Source organism: Montipora capricornis, chromosome 10 (genome assembly GCF_036669925.1).
Source record: "Montipora capricornis isolate CH-2021 chromosome 10, ASM3666992v2, whole genome shotgun sequence".
Classification (NCBI taxonomy): Eukaryota; Metazoa; Cnidaria; class Anthozoa; order Scleractinia; family Acroporidae; genus Montipora; species Montipora capricornis.
In genome coordinates, this window is record NC_090892.1 from 39,746,264 (window position 1) to 39,758,763 (window position 12,500).

Consider the following 12,500-nt stretch of genomic DNA (forward strand, 5'->3'; position numbering starts at 1 on the left):
TTGATGTAATCTATTTTCAGTTTTACTTGGCAAATAAAGATTATTATTATACAAACAAAATATTATTATTATTATTAGTAGTATTATTATTATTATTATTATTATTATTAACTACTTATAGTGGCTTAATAATTTCAACCATTCGAATAACCCTCTACTCTATAGGCGTTATGTTGAGGACACCTTCTGTGTCTTTCATAACGAACAGGATGCTATGTCATTTTTTTGATTACATCAATTCACGGCACCCTAACATCAAATTCACTTTTCAGAAAGAGAATGACATTCTTGACATACTTGTTGACAACTCCTCGCGTGATTGTGTTTTTTCAGTTTTTCATAAAAAAAACTGACACTGGTCTCTTAACTAATTTCGTTAGTTTTAATCCATCATGCTATAAAATTGGCCTTATCCGAACTCTTATCGACCGAATCCATAAAATCAATAACACCTCCTCCGGCCTTCAAAACGAGCTTAATAAACTTTCCGACATCTTGAAACGTAATTCATTTCCCTCGCACATTATTGACAGAACTTTCAAGCGGTATCTTGTCTTTTACTCAAAAAAGCCGGAACACTAATGATGACAATAATACACGTTATTTTAAACTCCCTTTTGTCGGCCATCATTCCAAAATAGCAAAACTTAAACTCCGACAACTTACTAAGCGCTTTTGCAAATCTTACCTAACTATCAAATTAGTTTTCACTTCATTCAAAATTAAAAACATGTTTAGTGTTAAAGATCGTACTCCTGTTGCTCTAAAATCCATGGCAGTTTACCAATTTTTTTGTGCGGGCTGTAATTCCCGTTATAGTGGCGAAACTAGTCGCCACTTTTCTACCAGGATAAAGGAACACACGGAAAGCGATAAAAACTCGCATATTTTTAAGCATTTCAACACATCTCCTTTATGTAAGAACAAATACTCCCCTTCGTGCTTTAGTGTTCTGGATTCTGCCAGCGACTCAATTGATTTAAAACTCAGTGAAGCTTTTTATATAAATAAGATCAAACCGGAACTTAACAAACAATTGCAGCATTACAACACTTTCCTCACGTTTTAGTTTACACCTTGATGTTTGGTGTCACGCTGTAAATAGTACCCGCTTTTGTATTACATCATGTTGAAATAATTTTTTTCATCTACCCGTAGACTTTAACTGTTCACACTTAGGAACTCATTAAACTGATGATGGCATAAGCATGCCGAAACATGTTTTTTAAAAAAAGTTGTCTGTTTCTTACAGTATTTATCATACTTGCTACTATTGCGACATTATGGAACTACTTATAGTATGTCAGATGGTTATAAGTTTGACTGTAATATTTCTTCTATTCTAATATTCGTTGTGATTTGATTGTAATATCTGTCAGCATTGTGTATTAATTACTATAAATTTCAATTCAAGACGGCCTAATTTTTATAAGTTTAGAAGTTCCTTTAAGGTCTCCTTGCCACATAGTATTATGTAACATCAACTCCTTTCCTCACTCTCTTTAATGTCTACAAAAGTTCCTTGTAACAAAACAAATAAATAAATAACCAAGAAACCAGCAACAAGATGGGAAATTGTAAACTTGTGATGAAAATGATAGGAGAGATACAGGTGTATAAAGAGGTCTGAACAATATCCTAACCTCAATCATCTCAAATATAGAATCAGGATCCAGTGCTCCGCTGCCAACCTTTTGCATCGCACAAATATTGCTCTCACCATTCACTGACACCAGAAACTGAGCAAGACTACAAGCTTCCTCTTGAGGACTGGCATCCACAACATGACGGTGGCCAATCTGAAATGATAATTTTAAACAAGAACAAAGCAAGACCATCACAGATATATTTACCAGGAAAAACCCCTACCATGGTAATAATATTATCACCCTTTCTTGCAGTACTAGTCATAATTATATTACCAACAGTTAACCTAAATAGATCAGGCTGAAAGCCTCAGTCTATCACATATTAATAATAATTTTATAAATTTATGGGCGAAGCATAAAAGTCTGATACACTGATCTCCTGAATGAGGAAGGAAAACTGCAATTGCAATTTACTGAAACTAGGCCCATTTAGGAAGCAGGGTAATGAAACCAGTGTCGTGGGAAGACTTGTATGGGTTTAGACATAATGAGGCCAAGCAAAATTTAATCGTTGTAAAAATAATCATTATTCTTGGGTTCCCTTGTCTTATTATTCTTAAAAACAGTACTGAAGATAATTTGAGCAAAAAATAAAAATACAAAGTCACACTCTCATATTCCTTTCAACACCTTAAATTGGATACCTTCACATTCTTGTTCTGCACAAGATCACAGGGAGATACTTTAATTGAATGCACTGTGCACACACAAACTAATAATTTGGTAGCATTTTTCCATTGTCTTGGGTGCCATTCCTATTTACAGTTAAAACGGCTCAAGCATTCCTCTAATGAGCGGATTAATGAGTTCATTATTGCAAATTTGATTTCAGTAATCCTTTAAATAATCTGGTCGTTGGATGAATTGTGCAATAATACAAATCAAGGCTCAGTTCAAAACTCGAATTTTGATTGGATTATTGCTTGCTTCCAGCACCAGGCCAGTGTGAGAATTTGACACGTGTACCAATTTGCATAATCGGCCAAGGTTGCTAACAAGCGTGATTTGCCTTCCTTTTAAATTCATTTCTTTGTTCAATCTTTGGAATTTACAAGCGTAGTGTCTAACGTTTGAGGATACTGGTAAGATTACAGAAAGGTGATGTTGCTAGTCTATGAGTCAAATGACCGTTGTTTGACAGATTATGACAGATTATGCAAATTAATAAACTTGTGAAATTCTCACGCTGGCCTGGCACCGGAAGCCAGCAATATTCCAATCAAAACTCAAGTTTTGAACTGTGGCTTGATTTGAATTTTGCATTATTTATCCAACGAACAGATGATTGAAATGATTACTGAAATCAAATTTGCAATAATGAACTCAGTAATCCGCTCATCAGAGGAACCCTTGAACTGTTTCAACTGTAACATTCCCTAAAGAAACACCACCCAGTTATAACAGATATCAGCCATACTTTGCTTAGAGTTACAGTGATAGGAATGGAAGTCACATCTAGCCTTCTACAGTCATGTGGATCATCTGATATCTCTAATTCCATATCTCCATCCAGTGTTGAAACGGTAACATTTGGAATTCTACAAAGAACAAATCCAAGTTAGTTTAGTTGAATGAAATGAAGCAATATTTAAAGTTCAGATTACCTTGTATTAAAAAGGGCTGCTTTTACTGCCAGTGACAATGAATCAAACAAGTTTCCTCCACACTCCAATACCTGCAACATAGAACATTGGACATCAGTACCCATAAAGCAAGGCTGCAAAACTCTTGAAGATAAAAGCACTTAAAAATTATAGATTCAATTTGTTTTTAAGAATTTTACAGCCTTACCAAGGCATCAATATACAAAACCCAGCACTGTTTTCCTGGCCAAATACACAGTGATCTCAAGTCAACTGCAGATTTGTGGTTATAAGATCTCTGTAATGTGTTGGCCAGCATTGACCCCAGTTCTTCGCCGCCCCTTCCCTCAAACGCAGGTGAAGCATTTGCTGAGCTGAGAAAAAAAAAGATCAACAAGGAAATGCTGAGGGGTTCCATAGATGATGGAGAAGGGATGGACAATCAGACACAAACTAGATAAGTTTAGGATTTGCAGTTGATGTGACATTGAACTGTACAAAACAAAATACCTTAAAGTTTAACACTCCATTTGGAGTAAGAAGACCTGCCTGCTTAAGTCAGCATGAAAGCCAAACAGATTAGGTGAGGATGAGAAAAAGAGCTACTGTATTTGGCTGGCAAGTTTGACAAAACTTTTCTGAAGTGACTACTAAGACTTCAAAATACACAGTCCCATGCCTAAAACACCAAGTTTGCTTACCAGTCAACAAAAAATTCTATGTATCCTTGATTTGGTTTGAGCAGGCGTGGCTCTCCTATCTCTGCCTTTACACCAACCAAAATGTCTGTTTTGGACTAAAAAAAAAAAAATTACATGTATAGTAACATTCACAAGTTCAACCAGTCAGTACAGCACGAAATCACCCATGAGATAAGAGAAATACGAGGCAGCTAGTTATAGCGATTTTCATAATTCTGTGGAATCTTATCTTCAAGTGCCAATGGCCAAACTGCATTTTTGCTTTCATCAATCATACAAACTTCTGACACCAAGCCTAGAGTTGACCCAAAATCAATAATATTGATCATGATGCATGACACCACCTATCAATCAACATCTTTGGTTCCCATGTACATGTACATTTGAACTTGACGCTGATGGAAAGCAATGAAATCTGTAGGAATCTTTTTATCCTTTCATAGGATCAAATAGGATAAATCAAGTTTATTTAAAAATTAATAATGACACCTAAATATTATTGACAATACAAAGAAACAAATGAAAATAATAGTATTTGCAACTTTGTTTAACAAATTAACTTAACAAGGATAAGAGGTACATGTATTCCTATGCCATTTAGGCAAACTAAACAATTTGTGACTGCAGTTATACTACTGTAGTAGGAGTCACTGTCAGGAAAATTTTCTGCGCCATTTAGTATAAGTTGTTTGTAATCAGAAGCACATGAGCTTCTGATATAACGATGTTAAATATGACAAGGCCAAGCCAACACAACAGCACTCAGTCCAAATTAACAAAAATTCTTTCAACAGCTACATGTAGACCACGTTCAGTGCGAGCACAAAAATATTTCAGCCTGTGACACTTATCAGACACTTTGAGATTTTCTCGTTCAACCAGCACAATAAGCCTTTTGCAACAAACTGGTGACATGACTGATAATGATGAACTTAAAGTGCTGACTTTATAAATTCCGGAAATGGAAAGATCGTTTTTGTCTTAAATTTTCAGAGAAATACTACTTAAGGTAAATATTGTGCAATGTATGACTATTTAAACACTTGAAAATTCCATACTTTTGTTTACGAACGAAAGGCTTTTGCCCTCCAGTGTAATTCTTCATAATTAAGCACCAAGAACAGAGCTTAGATTCCTACTTTTACCATGGGTCATCAACAAATAAGTGAAAATTAATGTGCAACGGTGAAATTTTTCAGAGTTTCATATTTCGAGGGAAGAATTTTAAAGCGGTTTGAAGCACGACTGGGTGGCAAATAGTCTTTTTCAAATACAAATCCTTATAAATGCTTTCAACTGTAACAACACCAAGTACAGCAGAACTTCAAGTCATCGTAGCAGGTCTCGCGAGTGTTGTCTGAAAGACTTAAGGCACAACGTAAACCACATCAGTACTCAGATCGGTCAACTTGCTACCACATCACAACAACCACAACAAGCTCCTCAAAACCTGTCGAGCGCTTCACCAGCTCAACCTCCGCAGTCTTTACGACTTCCAACCCTTCAGCTCCTGACATTTCCTTCAGCCGATTTCCTTGAACGTTTCGAGCAAAAAACCTTTCATTCATCCGCCGACATCACCGTCACGCGACTAATGAGCAACAATGTATTGGGGAATGGCCTCGCTCAGTCCTTTCTATCGCAAAAACCAATGCGAATTTCGCAGAAAAACAAGCCAAAGAGCAGCTTGCTACTTTCATTGAAAATCTTTAAGTGTGAAATTGTAGGACCAACGGCACTCAAACGCTGCAGATTCGCCGCACAATTAACTGCAATGACACAAAACTGAAAACGCAAGTAAGAACGTGAATCAATTTATTTTTCGATTCAGGAACGTTTTACATCAGACAGATGGAATGCTTGGGCGAAAAGGTCGCCAAAGACTGCTCCACTTACGTTGTTTCACAATTTCTAGCCAAAGTTAAACTGGAGATTGCATAACAACTAGTCTTAAAGGCTGAGGAATTTACAACCTTGGAACAAGCCGCTGAATCAGCCGTCCGATCAAATTGTCCTTGCAAACGCAAACACGTGGTGACGTTGTATCGTGATCCCAAACTCTCGATGTGTGGAAACCTTCAAATGCTCTGTTTACTTCCTCCGGTAAAAGCAACTCAAGTTCACCTCAACAACGCGGCAAGAAATGTCAATGCTGGACCTGCGGTTCCCCTAACCATCTTGTGCCACAATGTCTTTCCTCACAGCGCCCAACACAAGGCTCAAAATTACCCACGCCTGAAGTCGGCAGAAATTTTAACCGCTTCCTTCACTCAAACTGCGAGAAGGCAAATAACAAGTGCTCTCATGGTCGCCTCCACAAGTGTTCAACTTGCCATAAATGGGGCTGTAAAACAATAAGGCATGACTCTCAGCAAGCAAATGCAGCCACACCAACCAAACCACCAGACAGGCCTTCAACAAACCCAGATTCTTCTGTTACTGTTCTTTTTGGCCTTCCATGCAGCATTCACTGATCCAACTGCCCTTCCAGTAAATACACAACCGTAAAATTCTTTGGACCTCAGTGACGTCAGCAGACTAGTCTATTCCACTCACTCTGGATAGCTGCTGTTCCATTTCCTTAGTTAGTGCAGCTCATGCAATAGCAATCACCACTAAACGCCCATCTCTTCAATATAAGAAGTTGCCAGAATCCATTCCTGTCTCCGTCGCTGATGCAAAGTCAAATCTTTCAGCCACTGCCACCATGGATGTTCCCATCACTTGGAGCAATGGTAGGGAATCAATCTTTACTATGCTTGTCGTTCCTCACATCTCATGGCCCATTCTGTTTGGGGAAAATCATCTCCACGCCTCCAAAGCTCTAGCGGATCATGATCAGCCATCCATCACTTTCCGACATCCTAGCATGCAATTCACAGTCCCTTGCTCATTGGACAACCCTCTAACTGGCTTTACCTCAACCACAGCCCCAGCGATGAAGAAACCTTTCATCAGGTGGCTAGCTTTACCTCAGAGCAATTAGCAGAGGCTTGGATGGCCTGGGAGGAGACACAAACTCAACTGAACCTATCCTCCAATCCTTCCGGATGGCCTACTAGCCCCTCCCTTGCTGCCAAAGTACATGTATCAAAGTCATCACCACAATCAGAAATGCATGCTGCGGGTTTGGATTCTTCCATATTGTCTCCATTTTGTGAGCCACAGGAGGATCAGCAAAACACTGTTGAGTTCCTTCCAAACGCAACACAAATTATGTTGGATCCATACTCTGAAGAATATCACAATGCTCTTGTGAACGGACTACTTGATACTGAACTGTATGCACATGTTGATCCCAAGCTCCTATCTGAATTCAAGGTATTACTGCGCAAATATCCCACTGCATTCTGGCTACCAGGGAATCCATTAACATAAGTCAAAGGCTTCGAACATCACATTGAGACTGGTGATTCTCTTCCTGTTTACAAGCACCCTTATAGGAAAAGTCCTGCAGAATTGCACACCATAAAAACAGAGATTGAACACATGTTGCCAATGCAAATTATTGAGCCAAGTAACTCACAATGGGGAGCCCCATGGATCCTTGTACGGAAAGCCCTGGAAGACGGCCATGAACAACCTCCTCGTTTTGTGGTGGACTATCGAGGACTAAATGCTGTTACTAAGAGTGATGGATATCCAATTCCTTCTATTGCAAGTGCCCTTACTTGTCTATGAAAGGCGGCGCTCAAGGAGGAAAATATGTTATTGTTCTTGATGTTAAACTCTTTGATGAACTTAACAAGTGAACCCTCAAGAAGGGGTGGACTGTTAGGATGCAATCAATGTTTTGTTTCCAAAGTTTATATTGTTTTATTTTCATTGAATCCCTCAAGAAGGGGTGGACTGTACTAGGTCGCACGGTTACCTAGGGTGATCAATGGTTGCAACCAGTTAGATTTTCTGTTGTCGAAGTGACACAAGTTGTTAAAGAATAAATCTGGCGTTACGAGAAGTGATTCATTGTTCCTTTCCGGTCGCTAATCGGTCCGACTACACAGGGGGGGAGGGGGGGGGGTTAGGTCTCATTCATAAAACTTGTCAGGTACCTACCAGACGAAGTCTTGCAGACCCACTTGTGTTGGACACAATTCCGGTTTCTACCTCAAAATGTCTGTAATCTTGACAAGACCTTCCATCTGAGCGGAAATCGTGTTCAATTCCATCGACCACAAAAGACCTCTCGAATGCCGAGAGCACGGTGTCCGCCATGTTGAAGCCCAATTGTCATATATATAGTTCAAAATAACTCTTCAAGAAGCCGCTGACCGTTTTCTTGGGCTCATGACAGTCGTCTTTCTTCTTGAACTTCTTCTTGAACGTTCCTCTACAAAACTGTTTTGGAAGTATGGCAACAGGAGGAGTTCCCATGAGATCAAACATTGCAGACGACAATTTCTCTTGTCCTGTCTGTCTGGAAATTTTTGAGAATCCTGTTTCAACACCGTGTGGTCACACGTAAGCTACTGTAGCGAAGTTTGATATGTCACCTAAATGAGTTTGGTTAACTTTCCTAAACCTCTGATTGTTTTCATGCAAATGCAGACATTTCTCTCATGTAGCTGTAACGTTAGGTACAAACATGTCCTTTGATTTCCTCTGATTTAAGGTTTTTCGCAAGCTTGTTATCCTGTATTAAACTTATGAAGTCCATACAAAGTCCGAAAACAAACCGGAAGTAATTGTAATGATGATGATAATAATAATAATAATTATAATAATAATATCAACAATATTGATTAATTAAAAAAATGTAGTTATCACTTTTTTAAACTAACTGCTGTGGTACTGGAAACAAAATGCAAGTAGGCTGGTTCAGTGAAATGGTACAAGTACAAGGAAAGGTTACGTTTATACAAACGTTGGCCGTGTAGCACTTATATTTTAAACAGAATTAACTGAAGAGAGTGTAGTGTAACGTGAAGTGCTAGGTTTCTATCCCATATGAACCATGTGAGCGTTAGCCCTACTGATGGAACTGGGCCCACCCTGGTCAGAGTTTTTCTCTGTCCTTGTGTGGGCCCAGTTCCATCAGTAGGGCTAACGCTCACATGGTTCATATGGGATAGAAATCTAGCACTTCACGTTACACTACACTCTCTTCAGTTGGTTCAGTGAAATGCCTACTTGCAGAGGATAAGGTATAGTAAAGACTAAAACTTTAAAAAAGTTGTTCTCACCTTTGCAGCTTCTTATTATACTTTTGTATAATAAAATATCATGATACTGTTCACTTTTCAGATTTTGTAATGATTGCTTAAATGCATGTGAAAATATTCCTGGAACAGCCACATGTCCTGTATGTCGAACAAGCTTTCAAACACGTCTTAAGTCAAGAGCAGATCATATTGAACTGCAGATTTTTCAAAATCGTAGCACATGTCCAGGTTGCCATAGGCAGGTAACAATAGTTTTTCCTTTTGATAATTAACTAACAATGGATTCCCTGTGTATAAAAGGTGGTCGAATATGTCGATACCCTACAATTTTCGTTTTTCCAACCACTTGGCTTTGATGTTACACAAGTCAATTGTTGGAATAGAAAAATTGCTGATCCCCACCCCTACCAAATTCACTCATCACTCATGTTTATGAAAGATCCCTGTTCATTGCTCTAAATTGCCCTCTAACGGGCAGACCCAGCATCATTTGTCTCTAATAGGTCCCCCTCCCATCTGAGTTAAATAGACTTTCATAGTATATCCAGCATCCCTTGTTTACCCCCTTGCTTTTCATGGGAAACCTGTAAGAACGCTTGTCTGTCCCCCTTTTATTGGATACCTCACTCTGTTGCATCACTTGTCTTGTTGAGGGTGGTCCCATTGGATTTTCGAGGAAGACCCAACACAATTCCCTTGTCTGGTCTCCTTGCATTTTAGGAAAACCAGTTGCATGACTGTCTTGTTTACTTCACGTCTTCCATAGGAGATGCGGAAAATTTCTCTCCTCTCCCTTTGTCTTTCTGGGGAGACCTCCAACATTACTTTTCCATGAAAGACCTAGAGAATAATGATAATGATGGTACACCAATTATCAATATTCTCTTCAGTGGATTTAATTGCCATTACGTATTCACATTGTAAAATATTGTTTCAAGTTCCTGATACATTATGCTTTAATATTAACAGTTTCCAATGTCCAGATTAAGAGCCCATAGAGCATCATGTACACAGATGGCTACTCTTTCCTCTTTTCCAGTGGCATCTGCAAGGCAGTCTTTACCACAGTAAGGTCATGTTGAGAAGATCTAGCTTCTTGTAAAAGTGATTCTTTAGTCTATACCCCACACTAAGTTCAAAATAAATGTACTTGTATTTCTTTAAGTCTAGTTGATGTCATCACCTTTTTTAGTCATAGTATTTTAACAATGAAATTCATACAGCAGCAATAAGAGGATATTCAAATATGCAAAAATCCCAGAGGAAAAGAGCAAAGGTTAATTTTTATAGGACGGTATAGTTCTTACATTTTGAAAGTTAAGTCTGAAAGAGACTGATGACTCTGGGGCCTTGATGAGGCAAGAATTTGTCGTTGTTACTCTGTGCTGAGAGCTTATTTCCACAATTACTCTGACTTATTTCCCCACCACAACCCCCATCCCCCCTCAAGGCAACACTTTTTATGGCAGTGTTTTGTTCTGCCTTATTCCAATGACCCCTGAGAGTGATACTAAACTTTACTCTGTCTAACGCCTGACAATTTTACTTATCAACTTGGGGCCAGTTCAGGGGTGAAAAGGGTACTCATCTGATTAAGCTGAAGACTAAATAATGAAGTGATTTTCATTATTGTTGTTTCCAGAGCTACGAACCGGTCAACATTTACTTGTCCCTATTGCTACCAAAGGAACTTAGATTGCAAGACCTTGTTACACCATGTGAACGGCAATCACAAAAGTGAAACACAGTCTGTGGTGAGTTGAGAGTCCAAGTGACACAGCAAAACCAAAAGAAACAAGGCTATTATGTTTTAATAGTTTCATGTGTTTTCCAGAAGGTGAATGTGTTGAACCATGAGAACCTTGGAGTTCATCAGAAAATAAAGAAGAAAATGTGTTTGAGAGTGAAACTAAATCAAGCACCCCAGAATATAGTTATGTTACTTGAACTTGGTGAACTCAGATTGTTTCAAGCAATTCTGCACTTGAGTGGTATTTAAAACACCAAGTAATAATTACATGGTATTTCAGTCGTGGACAACACGTTAGTGCAAGATTTATTATCATTTTGCAGTATTTATTGAAATCAGCACATAAATGGTCCTTTCCTTGGCAATGACCACTCACAGATCGATAGTCGTTGCTGGCAAAGGGTCTTGATAGCGTACTTGTTACTATAATTTTGGACGATGATGTTTGAAACATTGAAACATGTTCCAAGTTAAAATCAAAAGTGTGGTTGCATTTTAAAAAATAATACATTTTAAACTTATTTAGGAATAAGAATCTCAAAAAATCCATACATGAATAAAAGAAAAATGAAAAACAAGTTTAGGGTACCTTTCATAGGAATAACGTTATGTCCTCCTTTTCAATTCCAGTATCTGAATAAAGTTATGTTAGTACATGTAATACAGATGGTTGTGGAGGGTGAGATAAAAAAGATGGAAAGAATTTGGCACTGGGTAACTCCCACCTCTTCTCAGTCCTTGATATTGATTTTTTTCCTTGCACAACTTTTTCGCTTGTCCTGACCAAACAGGAGTTCTTGGTTTGGGTGAACAATAGAAAAATAATTGATTTATTTAGCTGACAGAAGGGCTGTCCTCTGAGAACTTTGTCATTCATTGACAGAGAAAGAGTGTTTAAGGCAAAAAAAAAATTATGATAGAGTTGACAAGTTGTAAGTTTGATAAACAGACATGGTTTAATTTCATGTTCTACACTGTCAGGTATGTCCAATCTGTGCCAGCATGCCTTGGGGAAATCCCAACCAAAAGAGTGGTAATTTTGTTCATCACCTCAATTTACGGCACAAGTTCGAATATGATACATTTGTGGTGAGTCCATTTTAAAGTCGCGGTTCAAAACTTAAAAGTTCATGATTATTAACAATACCTACTGTATATATTGGATGAGGTTTTTGTGATATGTGTAGTTACCAATGCTATTATCGGTAATTAAAATTAATAATAATGAACTTTATTTAAGTGTCAATTGTATTTTGGCATTGGCCAATTGGGGACAATTGGAAATCAAATCAAATCACACACCACACCTGAGTAAAGCCCAGGCCACATTGGTGGGAGGTGAGCGCTCTCATCACTGCTCCCTCTACGAGGTCAATGTACATTTGTATGTGAAATTAAAATTAATGATTAGTCAATAGAACAACCATCATCTTTATATCGATCATCACATTATTTACCAGTAAGGCTCAAGTTTATATCATCACCAAGGATTTGGAGTAGTAAACATTCATGTGATTATATAATTCCACAAAACTGCATACTAGGTAGCCCATCAACTTGCTACATTAGCACAGTGCTAATGTAGTGTCAAACATCCTTTGCAAATTCCACATTTTTGAACGTTTCATGGATCAGTAAAGGATAGATTGCCACAT

At 38.2% G+C, this 12,500-nt stretch overlaps 2 protein-coding genes across 2 annotated transcripts in view; one reads left to right on the top strand and one right to left on the bottom strand.

Annotated features, from left to right (window-relative positions):
• The window catches only part of LOC138019172 (exosome complex component RRP42-like), a 9,176-nt gene extending 999 nt beyond the window's left edge, over nucleotides 1-8,177 (bottom strand). The window contains exons 1-6 of the mRNA XM_068865868.1: nucleotides 7,990-8,177; nucleotides 3,934-4,028; nucleotides 3,441-3,606; nucleotides 3,254-3,324; nucleotides 3,067-3,187; nucleotides 1,644-1,799 (exon numbers count right to left, since the gene is read on the bottom strand). Coding sequence (XP_068721969.1) covers nucleotides 1,644-1,799; nucleotides 3,067-3,187; nucleotides 3,254-3,324; nucleotides 3,441-3,606; nucleotides 3,934-4,028; nucleotides 7,990-8,148 — 768 coding nt within the window. The 5' untranslated portion in view covers nucleotides 8,149-8,177. The remainder of the gene's footprint in view (nucleotides 1-1,643; nucleotides 1,800-3,066; nucleotides 3,188-3,253; nucleotides 3,325-3,440; nucleotides 3,607-3,933; nucleotides 4,029-7,989) is intronic.
• A 19-nt stretch (nucleotides 8,178-8,196) lies between these two features.
• The window catches only part of LOC138019174 (E3 ubiquitin-protein ligase RNF166-like), a 5,883-nt gene continuing 1,579 nt past the window's right edge, over nucleotides 8,197-12,500 (top strand). The window contains exons 1-5 of the mRNA XM_068865870.1: nucleotides 8,197-8,394; nucleotides 9,178-9,337; nucleotides 10,065-10,162; nucleotides 10,738-10,849; nucleotides 11,827-11,934. Of these exons, the coding sequence (XP_068721971.1) occupies nucleotides 8,285-8,394; nucleotides 9,178-9,337; nucleotides 10,065-10,162; nucleotides 10,738-10,849; nucleotides 11,827-11,934 (588 nt within the window). The 5' untranslated portion in view covers nucleotides 8,197-8,284. The remainder of the gene's footprint in view (nucleotides 8,395-9,177; nucleotides 9,338-10,064; nucleotides 10,163-10,737; nucleotides 10,850-11,826; nucleotides 11,935-12,500) is intronic.